General features: G+C 40.1%; 2 protein-coding genes and 1 long non-coding RNA gene across 8 annotated transcripts in view; 2 read left to right on the top strand and 1 right to left on the bottom strand.

Moving 5' to 3' along the window:
- The window catches only part of LOC140225291 (uncharacterized), a 145090-nt gene that overhangs the window by 65147 nt on the left and 60548 nt on the right, over positions 1-19395 (top strand). The gene's annotated exons all lie outside the window — the stretch shown is intronic.
- On the top strand, positions 11291-15444 carry LOC109043780 (uncharacterized). The gene is made up of 3 exons (XM_072303519.1): positions 11291-11754; positions 14494-14671; positions 15278-15444. The coding sequence occupies exons 1-3, from the start codon at positions 11557-11559 to the stop codon at positions 15442-15444; spliced, it is 543 nt and encodes a 180-aa protein (XP_072159620.1). The 5' UTR covers positions 11291-11556.
- LOC109043781 (putative nuclease HARBI1) overlaps positions 14026-19395 on the bottom strand; it is a 107227-nt gene continuing 101857 nt past the window's right edge. For 3 of the 6 annotated variants that reach the window (XM_072303636.1, XM_072303634.1, XM_072303633.1), the window contains 4 exons: positions 18318-18416; positions 16356-16601; positions 15368-15521; positions 14026-14278 (listed from right to left, as the gene is read on the bottom strand). The gene's annotated coding sequence lies outside the window, so the exon portion shown is untranslated. The remainder of the gene's footprint in view (positions 14279-15367; positions 15522-16355; positions 16602-18317; positions 18417-19395) is intronic. The other 3 variants (XM_072303637.1, XM_072303638.1, XM_072303635.1) reach the window with 3 other exon arrangements.

Here is a 19395-nt window from a genome sequence, read left to right as displayed (position 1 = left end):
CAGGCGTATAACCTCCGTCGCTGGGCGCTTAACCTTTGTCGACCGCGTGTTTAACCTCTGTGGAGTAGGCGCTGTCGAGGCAGGCGTCTAACCTCTGTCACCGGGTGTTTAACCTCTGTCGACCAGGTGTCTAACCTCTGTCACCGGGCGTTTAACCTTTGTGGAGTAGGCGCTTAACCTCTGTGGACCGCGTGTTTAACCTCTGTGGAACAGGCGCTTAACCCATGTCGAGGCAGGCATATAACCTCCGTCGCTGGGCGCTTAACCTCTGGAGTAGGCGCTTAACACCAGCGGAGGAAGGCGAATAACCTCTGTGGAATAGGCGCTTAACACCAGCGGAGGAAGGCGAATAACCTCTGTCGACCAGGCGTCTAACCTCTGTCACCGGGTGTTTAACCTCTGTCAACCAGGTGTCTAACCTCTGTCACCGGGTGTTTAACCTTTGTGGACCACGCGCTTAACATCAGGCGAACCAGGCGTCTAACCTCTGTGGAACAGGCGTATAACCTCCGTCGCTGGGCGCTTAACCTTTGTCGACCGCGTGTTTAACCTCTGTCGAGGCAGGCGTCTAACCTCTGTCACCGGGTGTTTAACCTCTGTCGACCGCGAGCTTAACCTCTGTGGAGTAGGCGCTTAACCTCTGTTGACCAGGCGCTTAACATCAGGCGAAGCAGGCGTCTAACCTCTGTGGAACAGGCGCTTAACCTATGTCGAGGCAGGCGTCTAACCTCCGTCGCTGGGCGCTTAACCTCTGTCGACCGCGTGTTTAACCTCTGTGGAGTAGGCGCTTAACCTCTGTGGAGTAGGCGCTTAACCTCTGTGGAGTAGGCGCTTAACCTCTGTGGACCGCGTGTTTAAACTCTGTGGAGTAGGCGCTTAACCTCTGTGGACCGCGTGTTTAACCTATGTCGACAAAGCGCTTAACATTACTAAAAAAACACACACCACACCCTGTCCGGATATCTTGCCTCTAAAAGAATACCTCCTCTAAATTAAGAAGTCAACTGTCCGGATATCTTGCCATAAAAAAAATAACTCCCCTAAAGTAAGAAATCAATGTTCCCTTTCTCAGGCAAAGCACACACACCACTCCCTGTCCGGATATCTTGCCTCTATAAAGAGAAAACTACTCTGAAACAAGATCTCAATCAAAACCAAAACGAGTTTGGTTTGGTTCGGTTTGGTTGGGCCCGTACAATCGTGGTTGGGCACATTAACCACTCTTATGTTCCACTTCACATAGGTCGCGTGTATGCATCTCTGGCTTGAACACCTGTCCCTCAACCAAACCAAAAACCACCATGGTTTGGTTTGGTTCGGTTTGGTTCAGTTTGGTTTGGTTTGGTTCCGTTCTGGTTGGCCGCCTTAACCACCCTTATGTTCCACTTCACATAGGTCGCGTATATGCATCTCTGGCTTGAACACCTGTCCCTCAACCAAACCAAACACACACTGGTTTGGTTTGGTTTGGTTTGGTTGAGGGTGGTTGGGGGCGTTCGGTTCTGGTTGGCCGCCTTAACCACCCTTTTGTTCCACTTAACATAGGTCGCGTATATGCATCTCTGGCTTGAACACCTGTCCCTCAACCAAACCAAAACCACCATGGTTTGGTTTGGTTCGGTTTAGTTTGGTTTGGTTGAGGATGGTTGGCCTTAACCACCCTTTTGTTCCACTTAACATAGGTCGCGTATATGCATCTCTGGCTTGAACACCTGTCCCTCAACCAAACCAAACCACACTTGGTTTGGTTTGGTTCGGTTCGGTTGAGGTTGGTTGGGCCCATTTTGATTGGTTGAGCTTGGTTTGGTTTTGGTTTGGTTTGGTTGAGTGTTGATTTGTTTTCCAGGCTTGGTTTGGTTTGGTCTGGTTTGGTTTGGTTTGGTTTGGTTTGGCTTGGTTTGGTTTGGTTTAGTTCAGTGGGGTGTGGGCCGTAGATTCTTGGTTGGCCGCCTTAACCACCCTTATGTTCCACTTAACATAGGTCGTGTATATGCATCTCTGGCTTGGACACCTGTCCTTCAACCAAACAAAACCAGTTTGGTTTGGTTGGGTTCGGTTTGGTTGAGGTTGGTTGGGTCCATTTTGATTGGTTGAGGCTTGGTTTGGTTTGGTTTGGTTTGGTTTTGTTTTGGTTTGGTTTGGTTTGGTTTGGTTTGGTTTGGTTTGGTTGGGTTTTGGTTTTGTTTTGTGTGGTTTGGTTTGGTTTGGTTTTGTTTTTTGGGTTGGTTCAGTGGGGTGTGGGCCGTAGATTCTTGGTTGGGAGACTTAACCACCCTTCTATTCCACTTAAAATAGGTCGCGTATATGCAGCTCTGGTTTGGACACCTGTCCGTGGTTACAACCAGTTTGGTTTCGTTCGGACCTCTTCTGGTACGCCCATGCCCTTCCCCTCCTCCGATCAATGATTCTCTCATTAACTATCTGAATATGGTCAGTACAGGAAATCGATGGAGTAAGTCGGCAATCACATATCTTCTTTGCGTTGTCTTAAAATCTCCGACTCTATGATATTTCTTTAAAGAAGACCACATAAACATCCTTTCTTGAAGTTTATGCTGACTCTTCTTCCCATCGAGAAGAAAAATCACGGTAGTTCTAAATATTTGCCATTGACTACTTTTCTTTTAAAAATATACAGAATGACAGGAAGTCTGCGACGTTGGAAACCGAGTTCTATGATTGCCGTGTGACCATGTCGAAATGCTTCGAGTGAGACGGAGGAAATGTGAGTTTACATGAATCCAATTGCTGTAGATAAAATGAGATTTTCATGACAACAAATTGCATGGATTAAATAAGGAGTAAGTCACAGATAAGGTCCTGAAAAGGTGAATAGATTCCTCCTAGAGCGTGAGGTTGGGGTCTCATTTTTCACTATATTTACCAGTGGTACTTATTTTAGTCAATTGTAAAACATTAGAATTCAATTATTTTCAGTGAGAAATCTCTGTGACGGGTTATTCATTTACGAAAATGAATCGAATATTAAAATTATAAAGGCAAGAAACAATTCAAATACAGAAATTTACGTATCATTCTTCATCAAAAAATTATTCCCTTTTCACTTTTACTTACAAATGGCGCATCTGTCAATTATTTTCGCCTCATGTATGCCCTCCGTCGTACTGCTTAATGTTATGCATGTTACTTTTTTTTCGTAACTCACTTCATTCAACCTAACCTAACTCGAGGTTTGGTTAGGATTGGTTTGGTTTGGTTTGGTTCGGTTTGGTTAGGTTAGGTTTGGTCCGGTTAAGTTTGGTTGAGATTCGTTCGCTTAGGTTCAGTTCGATTTGCTTGAGGTTGGTATGCATTGGTTAGGGTTGCTTCTGTTTGGTTGAGTTTGGTGCAGCTTGGTTACGATTGGTTTAGCTTCGGTTGAGCTTGTTTTTTTTTGGTTGAGGATTGGTTGGGATTAGCTCTCGTTCGGTTGATCTTGGTTGAGATTGGTTAGGCCTCCCTTGCAAAATACTGTACACCCGGTTCTCGGGGAAAGAATAATAAAAAACTGTACAAAGATGAGCTCAATCCCGTTTGGATTCAGTGATTTAAGGGAGTGTCATATCAATATGACGGAATTTCTCTCAGTTTAACCCATTTCTGAGAATTTCTTTTCAAAACCTTCCCACTTATTGCTGAAGAGAAGATCTTGGCCTTCCTTTCTTTTCACTTCTCATTTCCTTCTTTTAGAACTAAACATTTACCGGTGTTTGGGTGAACAAAGGAAAAAGTCGCATACTGCTGACGCGGTAACATAATACTTGACCCCTTTACTCCCCTGATTCTGGCCCGAACCGGAAACGTCGGCGTTTGATTCCCAGCCGTTTCGTACGCTGATCTCACATGAGACGCGTTTCGGCCGTCAGCATCGTCAACACAACTAAACTGTCGTACGTTGGTTGAAATTTAATGAAGATTAAGATTTTGGATTTATAATTTGTGATTCCCGCTGACTTTAACGAAATTCCTCGAACGACCCTATGAAATAGATTTCTCATTCATAAACCGAAAAATCCGGCCCTGCTTAAAAACAAGTAATGTGACGTGAGATTTGCTATGTACATAAGAGTTTTTCCACTTGACTTCCAATGTACAGATCCGACTTTAAAAATGCAGTTCATATGACGTTCCGTCGGGTCCCTTAGGCAAGCTGCATCGAATCGACCTTCCTGAGGATCAGTGTGTTTTTATTAGATTACTCGTGGTGCTGAGATAATTAGGTAATCCCAAGGCTCAGACCAGGCGTTCATTTCGCTTTCCTTCCCCTTCCCTCTTCTACCACGACCACATTGCGTTTGGTTCTAGTCCTGCTTGTTTGAATTTTTTTTAAACACTTTCGGTTGATTCCGTTACCTCTTCCACATGTATGGGAGCGCCACGGTTGTCCTGATTGCCAGCAAAATTGTCCCTGCATAATGCATGACATGCTTCGGCTCGGTGTTCCTCTTTACTATTTTCATCCTTTCACCCATTCGTTGCAGCTCGCTTCCCCTAATTAATACTGGGATTTCATACGGGGCTCGGTGCACCTCCTACTCGATGCGCTTTAAATCCGAATAGGTTTCAGTATGGGAAGATTATCTTCAAAAATCTTCTTCCATTTTGCAGCCGCTTCCTCTAATTTCCAAACGACAAGAAACAAAAAAACACGACATCTCCTGTTCCAGAAGTAGGAACCTATACGTTTAACAAAGCGAGTACCGACTCTGACACGTGTACTGTAATTATTCTTAAATAATCCACTTACTTACTGACAATTTTCAAGATTCTGCATCCATATATTATAAGACTCCTCAAAGGGAAATATGTCGGTTGATCAACACTACACGTGTCACAAGAAAACCCCCAAGGAAATCGATCATTTCGTAAGGACAATATTATGATTGTCATCAAATTAAATATCCCCAATTCTTCACAGAGGCTTTATACCTAATCCGCAGATTGTTAAATTTTTCGGAAGAATGCGCAACTACCTAATCACGTTCACAATCACCTGTCCGGTCTCGCACCGACATGCCCTCAGCTTGTCAAGCACACCGCACTATGGTCCGAATAGCCCGTTTAAGCGGCAATAAATCGAAAAAGTGAAGTTTGGAAAAAGTTAGATTTTAAGCGGTAGATCGATAGTACATGCAGCAGAGAAGAATCCTGTAAAACTTCACTTCGATTAAAGCACTAATAGAGATGTGACAAGCCTAGGAAGTGGGGCGTGCGGAGCACTTTATGAGTGCGATTCCAGTTAACGAGCGGCAGTGGTGTGTTTAAAGGCTTGTTTTCGTCGTTTCACCTTACCTGAAAGTGTTTGGGCACTTGATTCACAAAATATAAGATAAGTTTAAGATGTTTCATGCTGAAACTGTTCTTTTTCTTCATATCTAATGTTCTAGATTAACCCTTAGACATAGTCACTTTTTTCAATAAATTCGCAAAAGTATGACCCAAAAAATATACTTGGCACCTCTGAGCACCCCGTACTTTTACTCGGAAGTTATCGTCATGACTCTAGACTACCTTTTAGTCTGAGTGGCAGAACCAAAGTCCACCATGGCCTCAAGTTATTTCTCATGAAAAATGACGTTTTCGCGTTTCTTAGCAGTCACCACTGTTAGCTATCATATGCCATTGACCATGCATTTTATCATGTTCCATTGTCATATTCTAGCAAATCGAATGCATTAGAGCCTAAATCTGCCCAGGGAGAATAATACGAGTTGATGGGGTTGATCGGGACCAATTGAAACTTGTGCTCAAGAACAGCAAAGAATCGCCTCGGGAGGCTACTTTGAGGCCCCGTAAAATTTTTTTTTCTTTGACGTTTTAAGTGTTTCAAACATATAATCTATCAGTGTAGATATATGTTAGCATAAGTTTAGCTTGGCAGACGAAAACAAGTCTAAACGGTTGATCGGTGGGACTTGAAAGTAAGGCTCCCGAGCAATGAAATTGTCTTAGGAAGCCACTTTGAGGTCCCGTAAACTTTTTTTTTTTTTTTCGTTTACCCGTGTTTCAAACAAATAATCTATCAAAATGGATATATTTCACCTTAAGTTTAGCTGGGCAGACGAAAACAAGTTCAAACGGCTAATCGGTGGGACTTGAAAGTAGGCCTCTGGAGCCATGAAACGTAGAAGTATTATCCTGAGCTGTCTTTTTCGACTTCCCTTGATAGTAGTGTTTGACGAGGCTCTACTTTTAGCTTCTTATAGTCCATCCAATGTAAAATTAATTTTTAAACTTATAAAAAAAAAAATAAATAAATCTACCGAGCATCGAACCCGGGATATCAAGAAGACCAGTGAGACGCGATGTCAACTGCTCCACCGCGTCAACTTGAATTTCACGCCTCAATTTAAGGTTTCTGAACAAATTATTACCACACTTATATAAAGTATAAAAATGTTAAAAATGGATTTTTCTTGAAGAATATTAGCATTTTTGCACTCAGCGACCCTAAAAACACCTGAAAACTCATGTTGCGAGGTTTAAACATACATATCCGATTTCATGCCGCTTAAACCGGCTATTCGGACCATAGTGCACCGTTTCGATAGCATGCAAGTAGACACCCTCTTCTCATTCCTCACACTTTTCATCTACCTTCCAATCGGAAATAAACAAAATTACAGAATACACTCCTGTTCGACGTGTACAAGCTTAACGAGGAGACCTCATAAATGCCACCGTACACAATTAATGTTAAATACTCCATGTCCTGACACTTCCAACCGTTCCTCATTCAGTCCATCGACGACTCAACGGAGGTGTTCAGCCAACACCATATCAAGTGTCTCCTGCGGATAGGTGACTATTGGAATGCATCACTGCATCCACCATTCCGCCTTCCCCTTCCAGTTGATGGGTACGCCTCGCGGCTGCAATAAAGCCCATTTGGTTGGATCCTAGTCAACCTTCAGCGTACGGATTACGGCCCATTCAATTTCGGTACCTGCATCGACTTCCTTATGCGCCGTAGATCGCCAAGTTCTGCCATTCTTTACGTTCACCTGTTGAAGGCAAAGTACTGCTGCCACTTCGATAATACAATAATTGTCTTTCTAACGAAGTTGTCTTATGTGTTCACAGAAGCTGCATAGATGCCGAGCTCCATAGCTGATCCCGCAATCATGATATGTGCATTCAAATCGTCAACGTTTAATTTTAAACTTGTCTACCTCCGGTGATGCTCAATTTCCTTCATCTAACGATTCTGTCACATTCTGTCACACCACCCACCAGGAGTGAGCCACCATTGCCTTTACAGTAATAGGCATCCCATCGTGTTGTAAAAAGAAAATGAAATCTTTTCAATTAAAACCTGCTCCTTACTATCTTCCTCGTGTCTCGTCTTCGACCACTCGGCTTTCCTTTCCCCGCACCCGAGGAGCGGAGATTGCAACAACTTTCAACAAAAGCGTTTGATTCTTGCAAATAATACCGATTAGCATTTTTTGAATGTAAAAGTTCCGAAAAGTTGACAGAATTTTCGTATTATATACTTCCAAGAAATTTTCATCTTCCGGTCAACTTTTCGTCGATATATCGACGAAGCGGCACTTATAAGTGCCGCTTCTCGGCGACCCGATCGGAAGACAAAGTTACCACCTGCCGTGATTGCAAAATTGCCGCACCCCAATCGTTACAAATCTAAAGACAGGCAACCAGCAATACTTCGAAGCTGAGACATGTTTCCACTTACATGCAACTAGTTCGGACAACCGCAGCTCCTTCGGGCGAGGGACTACGCAATCTGCACATCAATCTACCCAAGTAGCACAGGTTGCAACAACTTGCAACGAAAGCGTTCGATTCTTACAACTCATAGATTGATGTGCAGAGCGCCTACCTCCCTCTCGAAGGAGGTAGCATCGGCGGAAGTAGTTGCAAATAATGCGAAACATGGCTCAACTTCAAAGTATTGCTGGTTGCCTATCTTCAGATGGTAAACAACTTTGGTTCAGCAATTGACCAATCTCTGCTGATCCGACAACCCCGATCGACTATTCCTTCCGATCAGATGACCGAAAATTTGCCGTCACATCCTGCCTTAACGAATTTCTCAATTTCCGCTTATTGCCAGATTCATTTCACTTGATAGATAAAATGTAATTGTCGATTGAAAAACGTTCCTATTCAAATGGAAAATATCCGTTTCTGTTTGGACATTCTACGACTTCAAATGACAAGAAGGACTTCCCATTCGGTCATTTCTTCTTTTCATACAACACAAGAAAAGTCAGGCACATGTATGCCAGGATTCCTTCTCTAAAGGGATATCGGCTCCGGGAGGCATATACGGGTAAAACATCAAAAGGGTTAATCTCCGATTATTTGAAGATTATTGCCACTTGATCGATAAAATCTACTTGTCCATCGAAAAACTTTCTCCTATTTAAGTGAGAAAAATATATATTTTCGTTTGAACATTTGATTCAGTCAAAAAAAAAAAACAAACAAATTTCCACTCAACGATTTCTTCTTCGCATATGACAAGTAAAATCAGGACTATTAATGTCGCGGCCCCAGCCAGAGAGAGAACTCGGAGGACCAGGCCTATCCACCGAAGGGATTGTGGGCCTTCTCAGAGTCGCGATGACGTCGCGAGACAGTCACATGCGGGTTTCATCAGCGAGCGCCAGGGAGAAAAGAGAGAGAGGAAAAACCTAGTATCCACGTCTGGCATACTCAAACGTGCAAGAGAGAGAAGAGAGTATCCACATCTGATGCCATACTCAGAGAGAGAAAGAGACGGAGCAAAAAGGGAGCATCCACATTTGGCGTACTCAAAAAGAGATAGAACGAAAAGGGAGCATCCACATTTGGTGTGCTCAATAAGAGAGAGAAAGAAAAAGAGAGCATCAACATTTGGCGTGCTCAAAAAGAGAGAGAAAGAAAAAGGAGGATCCAAATTTGACGTGCTCAAAAAGAGAGAGAAAGAAAAGGGAGCATCCACTAGTGGCGTGCTCAAAAAGAGAGAGAAAGAAAAGGGAGCATCCACGTTTGGCGTGCTTTAGAGTGAGAGAGAGCAAGAGGAAAGCATCCACATTTGGCGTGCTTTAAAGGGGGAGAGAGAGCAAGAGGAGAGCATCCACATTTGGCGTGCTTTAGAGGGGGAGAGAGAGCGAGAGAGAGTGCGTAGCAAAAACTGCAGAGAGACAGTAAGCGAATTTTCGCCATCGAATATCATTCACCGTTGAATGATATTCGACGATTGTGCATTTTATTTCAATTATATTCGACTTCTTCGTTGGTCTCACCAGAGACCGTTGAAATCCATCAATTTGAAATTTCGAATTCACCTAGGCCCAAATTTTGTTGGCAGACTTTACGGTCGACCGCAAGTTGAGCTTCAGACGTAAATTAGTCCAGGCGCCTGGTAGCTAAAAATGAGGCTACCTGGAATTTTGGGTACACAGCGATTTTTTTGGCTTACTTTATGTTTTTTGGGTCGCTGAATCCAAATCTGAAGTTTCCGCACGCGTTTCTGGTGAGCATTTTCCGCTATTTTGAAAAAATGGCCTATACAGGCCTTTTTTTGCGGTTTTTTTGATATAGCGGCTACGAATGAGGAAAAGTCCCGGATTTAGCTAATGTTTTGAATAGCTGACAAAATTTGGAAGAAAATGGTATATAAATATGCTAGGTTTGCTCAAAAATTGAGGAATCTCGGATCTCGGAACATTGGAACGCTTCGGTCCTTAGCCAGAGTTAAGAAATTTCATGAAAGATTATAAAAAGAAATTTCATAATGAAATTTCATGAAATTTCATGAAATTTCGTGAAATTTCATTTAACACGCAGAATTCAGGATTAAACCCTTGAAACTTATGAATCTCCTTAAGTTCATTTATAGGAACGTGGTAAACTGTGAAAGGGAACTTTAGAAATGCCCAGAAAGTTGAGTAAAACAGCAAAAACATAATTTTGAATTTTTTTTCTTAAAGGTTGAACACACAGCGCACAGCCGTACCAGTTGAACACCAAAATAAATTTTACGGATAAAGTAAGACATTAGCTTTCATATTTGGAGCAAAACAAATTTCTTGACTATAAAGAATCCTAGTACCCCCTAATAGTATATCGTTCTATTTTGGTAAAAAAGAGAGGGATCTTGAACTATCTTTGAAACAATTTAAATGATTTTTTCATTTGTCTCTGATTTTTTTCAGAAATTAACAGTTTGAAATTTGAAGTTAGGGTCCCCGGTTCCCCTCCCCTTGATAAGCCAGAACTGCCAGAAGAGAAAGAGTAAGAGAAGACGAGAAGAGAAAAGCTGAGAGAAGACCGCGCTCCAACTGGTCTAATTGACGAATATTATTCTCTTTAAAAATAAAAACAAATTCTGTTAGAAAAAATAAGCATTTTTGACATTTTGTCGGTCGAAAGAAATTTCATTGGGAAAAAAGAAATTTCATGAAATTTCTTGTGAAATTTCATGAAATTTCATTCGATGAAATTTCATGAAATTTCATTCGATGAAATTTCTTTTAGCAACTCTGTCCTTAGCTGACCGCGGCGAGCCGGATCATGCGTTAACGGGTGCGCCGCGAAAACGTGAATGGGCGCGATGTTCACGATGCTGTATCTTCCTCAATTTTTAAGCAAACGTAACATATGTATACACCATTTTCTTCCAAATTATGTCAGCTATTCGAAACATTAGCTAAATCCGGGACTTTTTCTCATCCGTAGCCGCTATATAAAAAAAAACCGCAAAAAAAGGCCTTTTTAGGCCATTCTTTCAAAATAGCGGAAAATGGTCACCAGATACGCGTGCGGAAACTTCAGATTCGGATTCAGCGACCCAAAAAACATAAAGTAGGCCAAAAAAATCGCTGTGTACCCAAAATTCCAGGTAGACTTACCAGGCGCCTCGACTAAATAAGCTTTTCACCAGTAACCACAGGCCCGTCATCGGACGGTCCCACCTTGGTGGATGTTGCAAGAGCTCTGCAGCCTGATTATTGAAATTTTTTGTTTGTCGGATCGACATAGATGACATAGGTTAAATCGCGGAGCGTGATTGGTTGGCTATGTCTTATCGCTGCTTTGTCGTGTCTATGTCGGGTTGACCTCTCGACAAGCTAACGGGACCTCTCGACAAGCTAACGGGACCTCTCGACAAGCTAACGGCACCTCTTAAGTTTCCGACAGTATGTCGATCATTCCACCTGACAAAGGCACGATAAAGCAGCGTTAAGACATATAGCCGACCAATCACGCTCCGCCTTTTAACCTATGTCATCTACGTCGATCCGACAAACAAAACATTTCAATAATCAGGCTGCTGATGTGAGAAAACCCGCAAAAATTGGTGATAATTCAAAAGGTTTAGAGGTTATATTGAGATAAGAGATAAGCAAGCGTTTTATTAGGGATATTACGTACGTACTTTTGCACGTTGTTGGCCCGTGATAATTGTTAATTCTTTTCGTTATAATTGAGCAGCTGTGATATTGTTTTAACCTGTGATATTAGTTTTTAGATTTTTTACAAAACCTGTTTTTTCATTGTTAAATTGTTGTTTGTTACCTTTTTCTTTAAACTTTAATTTCGATAATGTCCAACCAAAGTGCGCGTTCTCTGAATTTCACGGGGGCGGAAAAGGAGAAGATACTCGAAATCGGTATGGAGTACTACGATCTTCTCCATTCCCCCCTGAACAATAGTGTGACCATGGCAGAGAAAAACCGAATCTACCAGCTGATGGCAGAGGAGGTCAACAAGGTTGGCCTCAACTCCAGATCAGTGAAACAGGTCAGACCACTTTATTTTTTGTTCAGTCATGTAAGATATTCGCTGTGGAGGTAAAATGATTTTCGCAGGATATTGTGTGCCGGAACTTGGATCCAAGGAGGTGTTTGTTCACTTCGGATCCAACTTCTAGCAGTACAAAGTCCGTTAACTCACATTCTACCAAATTACCCATCAAGTTATCATTCTCACAAGCCAGGAACACACAAACACATCACATTCATCAATTGCCCTGAACAGTAAATTTCCACGAAGCGAACTTCGTCCAGTCATGGTTAAATGGCAAGTATTACACTTACTTTACTCCGCTCAGCATCGATGTAAAGTTCCATTCTTGGCAGCTACGGATTACTGCATCCTCCCAATGACTTCAGGTATGTAATCTTTGAGAAAATTTTCCACTGCTTTTTCCTCGCATGCAGAGAAAACTGGTCTTTAAATATACCTATTTTTCCACGAGCCATGAGAAAAGCCCCAAAATTCCGAGTACTATACAAATCACTGATTACAGACAAAGGTGATAAAACTTGCCAAAGAAAAAGGGAAAGATGGTCCAACAGAACCCAACCTTTTGACACTGAAAATTTTTTGGAAATATTTTCAGTAAATCAGATACATTGTGGCCAAAAAGTAATGACAATCTCCTAGAGCTTGTCAGCATTTCCAGGTTTTTTGATCCTTCATCCACTGCTGGCACATGGAAAATTAGAGCTTCCTTTTACTCTTATTCAAGTTCCTTTCATTTGTCACCTCATCTCATCATCTCATACAGAAGTGTAATTTGGACGATTGAAGATTTGTTTTAGACCTCCACTAGATTTTTGGTGACTTTAAAATGCCCAAGATGTACAGAAAGTTTGGTGGTTTGCGCAAGTAAACATTAACCGCCACTGGAAACTGAGACATAAAAATTTCTTTAAGTGAAGCTTCCAGTTCGGCTGATTCTTTTAAGCTGCAGAGGGTCATAGAAAGAAGCAGAGGAGATGTTACCACTTACAATTCTTCAATGTGAGACACATAGAAAAATTATTTCTAACAACTTTAGGTAAGTAGAGGCAGCAATAAAGAAACTCACTAGAAAGTAATAGTATATGACACAAAAAGCCTCCTCATCTTGAAGAATTAATTTCAACACTTTCAATCCTTGAGGGGAAAAATATTCCAAAACTACAGGATTCACTTAGTGAAAAGAAAAGAAAACTACAGGAGAGAAATGCCCTAATCAACATTGAAGAATGAAATGTGTCGAAGTAAAACTTGACCCCTGCGATCACCTTTAAAATTCTTGGGAGGATTATGAAAGACAAAAAGTGACCCAATGATGATTTACATGATATGAGGTGCTAAGAGGACAAAGCGCATAATTGCAGTTTTTACTATTTCAAGGAACACAAGTTGGAAGTTTCGAAATTACCTGAATCCTTACAGTGGAAAGAAAGTTCAAACACACTTTAGGATGCTTAAAAATTGAAATTTGGGAACGAATTTCTCACAAAATATGCATTAACACTAGTTTCGCTTGAAACCATCCATATCTCTATTTTTTTAAAAACTGCACTCATGCGCCTCATCCTCCAAGCCCCTCATATATGCTGTTGCTTTCAGCAGCTTCTTATTTTATGTAATGTAGTAAGCCGTCATTAAATTAAAATAGGAAATTCTCACTTATGTCCGGTTCAATTGAAAATCACCCGAACAGACAATCTGGATGGGGCAAAAGTTTCAGGTTGAGAATTTGCATATATCACACTACTGCCAAAAGAAATATAATTTCTTGAGTCAAAGCCACTAAGTTGGAGCTTTCACAATAGCATTCCAATATTAAAATTAAGAGATCATTTGAGAACAATTGATTTTCACCATCGTATGTACCATTATTATTTCTCTTACCAACAAAGACTTAACTTTGAATTTTAAGCATCTTTAATGAGCCATCATAAGAGAATAATGATATAAGCACAAGATCACCAATTCTGATTGCAGCTAATCAATAATTGCGAATGAATGAAGCAATTTCTCAGAGAATTTAAATTGGAAATGTTGATTCGTTTTTCCTTAAAGCAATACAAATTGATCTAAGATTTACAACATCCCAATCTGAGTTAAACATCTTTAGCCATTACTACAAAACTACAATGGTTGAATTACATGCTTTTCAAATTAAAAGAAATTCCCTTTCACTGACATTTATGCTGCTCGAAGTGAGTGATCGCACTAAGGTTGATAGATAGGTATTATTATTTTTAAAAAAAAAACAACAAAAAACAGTGAATCTAAATGCTTCCAAAAATTTTATCTCTTTATTGACTTTTCACATGAGAGACAAGACAGACACTAAGAATTTAACAAGATATTTGAAACCAGAACTTACAGAACATGACCAATCAACTAAGCAGAGTACGGTGAGAGTGATGACTTGTGATATAGTTGAGTCATGAAATTAACTCATGACCAAGTCGCTACACTAAGTGGATACCCTTGAAAAACGAGCAAGTCCTTTAATCCTCCATATATCGACAGTGGTAAGCTGGAAATTGAATACAATAACAATTCAGTAAGTAATAAAGTAACTAAACAGAAGACAGTAAGAGTGATTTAGAAGAAATGGTGGTAAGAGATGTGGTTATGCCTGGGGCGATAAGCAGGTTATCCAACTCATTGATGAAAAACGAACGAATGCCTTAGCATTCGACGTTTCAAGTGGCATCATCCATAAAATTGATTTTTTTTCTTTCCTTATAGATTAAAAAGAAGTATCAAGAATTGATACAAAACGCCACACGGAAGCAAAGGATTATAACAACAGAACGGAAAAGAACAGGGAACAAAAGAATGCGAGTTAGCTTGGACCACTTGGATGAGGAAATAATTAGAAAAGTTCCTCCAATGAAATACATCGGCATCTCAGGAGGTGTAGATTGTAAGTGTAATTGGATTTCACCAGTAATTGTAAGGTTACTTTCCTCAATTTCATACAAGAGATAATTGAATGAAAAAGAATTAAAATTTAAGTGCAGTTTTTCAGAACAATCTTAGAAATACTCGAAAGAATGGCACTTTAATTTTTCGATTTTCAAAATATACATCTGACACTGTCAGCTTCTGACAGAGACCAACGAGAAGATTATGAATGAAGAGGCTACATTTTTATCTAAATAAATTCAAGGAGCTCTTGACAAAGCAAATTTGTTTCCCAGTTTTCAGTGGTTGAGCGGTTGAGCCCACCTGAAAATTTTCTTCACAAGTTCAATTCCTTTAAAGATAACATTCAGTAATTAATTTATCATGATTTGCTGTAAGCACTAGGTTCTTCCGCTGAATAAATTAGGAACCGCCCAATTAAAAGACACTTTATTTTAACTGATCGAGAACGTATTGATTATACGATTGATTAATACCGACTTATGAGATTATGAATGTAAGCTGTCGAAGATTAGGACGGTTCAAAAACTTTGCCTTTTTGAATAATTAAATCAACAATGACGAGTTTGGATCTGATGTTGACATTATATTGTTGGGATTGCAGCATCAGCAGAAGGAACGCACTACTGCAACGTGTGGGATGAAGTGCAACAAGGAGATACACCAGATGAGGAGGTTCAACCTACGGACACACCTGATGAGGAAGAGGCATCTGGCGGAGACGGTAAGATGACCGATAAGAGACATTTTCAGAGGAATGGGTGTCCTTAAAGTGCTCCAACTGTTTGTGATACAAATAAACAAAAGCAGAGTATCAAATTCGAACTGTGAACCAAATTGCGCAGTCTCTGAAATGAAATACCAAAGATTGAAGATGAAATGCTTAAGAGTTCAATTGCTTAACAGTTTGGTACCTCTAATTAAATTTTCTAATTTTTTTGGACAGTGCCCTGAGGATTGTATGATATTCATAATATTCATCTTAAATATTAATTATTACATTTTTAATTTTTCATCTTAAATTTAACATCTGGGTTTTCTGTTATCAATGCTACTTGTAATCGGTTATTCTCATTTTGTTCCATTTTCTCTTTTTTGATTATATTTTTAATTTGACCTCAAATGAGACTTTCGCTGAGAAAGCGACCAGGACTGAATTTGAAATTTCCTTCTCTGCATGAATTTAAGAACATTCAAAATGCTGCAACCTATGTTAATTGGATATGGAGAAAATCCACTTCAATTTATTTGTTAAATTTTCTTCAGATTAGTCATCATTTACAATTTCCAACAGAGTTTTGACAAAACTCTTGAATTTTGTATTTCTAGTCACTTCGAAGAATTACTAAATTGATATGAAAAGTAAATAATTTACTAGGTACTGTATTCTCAAAATCATACCGTTGGAAATATAATGATTGTAAAACCGTTGAAAAAACATTCAAGACTGTATTTTTCTTTTTACTGGAAATGAATCGAGTGGCTCAGAAGATTTCTTCCATTCCGAGTCGACATTGACTGCACCATTTGTTGCCTCACCTACTCCTGCTACCGTCCCATCTGGAGATTCCTTCCCCACAAGGATTGTCAATCTGTCAATCCCTGGAAGGGCGAATTCCCGGATGTGGCCAACGGAGGTTGCCTCAGGGTCTGTGAGGCCAAGAATGGAGTCAGCTACCAACCTGCAAGGTCCTCGACCTCCAAGACCGAGGATCATTGTCCAACAGATTCGTCCTGGCACTCCTCAAGCGACTGCAGCCTCAGGAGGTGTGGGGCCAAGGATGGTCGTACGCATGGCGTCTAGGCAAGGAACCAGCCTGGAGGGTCCTCCACCTGCAGGACCAACAGCTGCCACCGCAAGTACATCGAGCGGAAGAGTGTCAGGACGAAATGTTGCTGGCACGACGTCTTTACCTGCATCGCGGCCCCTGTCAAACATTCCACGGAACATGAGAAGGAGGGAAAGAACAGCACGCCGAAAGGAGGAACGGGTGACTGCTAAACTAATTGCTGAGCAGCAGGAGGAGTTGAATAGGCTGACTGGCCTTATTTTGGAGGATCAAAAGGCATTTCATACTAAGAAGTTAGAGAACGAGGAGCGAAAGCTAAAATTGCGAGAGAGAGAGGTTGAGATTGCAGAGAAGAGATTGCGACTGGAGGAGGCACGAGAGAGAAGGGTGACAGCAAACCAATTGCTCCGCCAACAACAACTGGCAGAGTTGAGACGCCTGAATGAGACAGTCGATCTGACCATTCAGACTTTCTTCGGACCTTCACTCTAAGTTTCCTTCTAAGTTCTGTGTAGTACATAGGGTGTTCAAAAAGTTTTGCACATTTTCGAGTTTTGAGCAAACGAAAGCAGCTACCAATTTGCGGTTTAAGTGTGCTTAAAGTAGACACGATTACCAATGACACAAGACCAAGAACAAGAGAGTTGTTCTTGGTCTAGTTTCTTTGGTAATTGTGTCTACTTTAAGCACACGTAAACCACAAATTGATAGCTGCTTTCCTTTGCTTAAAACTTGGAAATGTGCAAAACTTTTGGAACACCCTAGGTATATCTTATCCTGCAGACCTTGCCATTTTCTTTGATTTGAAACTGTTACCATCAAATTTTGCTGCTTGCTTTTGCTCTCTCTACAATCTCATCTGAAATCTTCTCTTTTGCTTTTATCTTTTTTTCCACCTATTTTCCATCTCTTCGTGATGGACCACTAGACAAGGTGCGAATTTAAGTAATCTGATACATGTTTCTTAACCAGAATTTCACAAAGAACACGATTCACACAACGAAAATCACTGAAACAAACTCCTAACGAAGATATTAACATTTTTATTTCACATTGGTTACGAGGAATTTGAACTGCCCGCTGACAAGAAACTCAAAGCTCTACGTGAGTCAAATTGCGCACTACAACCGTTTCAGCAAGCTTCTCAACCGAGCAAAGTTCATTTCCCACCATGTATTTTTTAAAATACAGGCAATTTGCTACAGCTGAGCCAAAGTGTCAAGATTGAGGTTGCCAGATTTTTATATTGCAAAGACTGTCATGATAACATTTAGCGCGCAATGTGAATCACGTAGAGCATTGAGTTTTCATGAGCAGGTGGTTTGAATTCACACATCAAGAAACATTAAATATCTTCGTTATGAGTTGATTTTGGTGACTTTTGTTGTGCGCATCATGTTCTACGTGAAATTTTCGTTACGAAACAAGTATCAGAATGCTGAAATTTGTTCCTTGCCTAATGGTCCATTTAAGCCATATGCTTCCCTAATGTATGCTCTGTTTTGTCTCGTGGTCTTCTAAAATAAGTGCTCCAGTTCCACTTCAGCCCTCCTGCAGTTTCTCATGGCTTTTGTCCCTTCTCATGTTGACAGCCATTTATTAGAGCTACAGGTATTAATTTTGTTTCAAACTGCTTCTTTCACATTTGCCAAAAAATTGCCTTAAAGAATGATTTTGATGGATGAGATTTTTCCCTCATCGCATTTGACTTGTATGTGTCACAGACAATTTGTCAAATCAGGCACTTTATCAAATGTCTGGGCAAATAATCAAATTTTGACGGTTCACAATTTTTGTTTGAATTTATGATAAAAACCTTACGAGTTTTTAATATTTTGGAAACGAACGACTCACCAAATCTACGAGCTCTCCATGTTCCTTCCTCTTCGAACACTCCTCATTTATAATTATTTATACGTCAAAATTTTGAAGAATCCTGTGTTCCATGACATGCTGCAAAATTCAAGAAAAATGTTTGTTCAGGAGCTAAAACCTGTTTCAAATGCTATTCTGTGATGCAAATTTGAATGGAAATATCTTTCTTACGAGAGGAATGAATTACTTTGTCTAAGATTAGCAAAAGAATCAAAATTTCAATCTACGTAAGAACATTTGACTATCTGCCTAGGCATTTGACAAAATGCCTGATTTCATGGTTGGACTGCAACACATATTTATTTCTCCCAAGATGTATTTATTTTTATAGAGTTGTGGTTGAACAGTGCCATTATTTATTGTGAGTTATTTTAAGAACCAAGGCATTATATGCTTTCTTGTTCGTTCATTTAACTACGAAAGCTTTTCAACCGGGTGGTCATCATCAGAGTTTCAATAGGTACATGTGACAATTTAATACTATCACAACTATTAAAGTTTTCAATAATTTAACAACACCAACAATATCAACATCTTTCACATTATCTAAAATAGCTCACTTTCAGTACACACGTCAATAGTCTCTTATTTTTTTCTACATCTCTCGTTTTGCCTCCAGATCGCAGCACCTATTTATAATTAAGTTATGAGCACTGTCAATTTCCGTTCGGATATTTAGTAGGTTCTCATATTCCTTCTACTCGCTTTAACAATTTAAAATTTATCTAATGTATTTATTCCTGACTTTTCACGGGCCTCAGTAACAGTGGTTTTTTGTTTTTTTATTTTCACTATTCCTGTCAAAGGCTATTATTGTGGGTTTCCACTATTAATTTTTTTGTCCAGAATCATTTGATTTGCCAAAGAAGAGAATTATTTTTACAGAAAGACTTAAGTTTAAGAATATTTATTAGTTCCTGCATTTGTGAGAGCTTCCAGTATTATGTACCAGATTTTCATTATTATTTCGCTTTTTATTTGGACGAGTATTAATTCATTTTCTTGCAGTGATGTTTCCAACATCCAATTTAATTTTTGATCTGTGTTCAATCTTTAA

This window comes from Bemisia tabaci, chromosome 8, assembly GCF_918797505.1.
Source record: "Bemisia tabaci chromosome 8, PGI_BMITA_v3".
Lineage (NCBI taxonomy): Eukaryota > Metazoa > Arthropoda > Insecta > Hemiptera > Aleyrodidae > Bemisia > Bemisia tabaci.
The sequence above is the reverse complement of the archived record's forward strand: the minus strand, read 5'-3'. Positions and strand labels throughout refer to the sequence as shown.

Coding starts and splice junctions, on each gene's coding strand:
- LOC109043780 (XM_072303519.1), top strand. CDS start 11,557: ATGTCCAACCAAAGTGCGCGTTCTCTGAATTTCACGGGGGCGGAAAAG. Junction 11,755..14,493: donor ACTCCAGATCAGTGAAACAG/GTCAGACCACTT, acceptor CTTTCCTTATAG/ATTAAAAAGAAGTATCAAGA. Junction 14,672..15,277: donor CATCTCAGGAGGTGTAGATT/GTAAGTGTAATT, acceptor TTGGGATTGCAG/CATCAGCAGAAGGAACGCAC.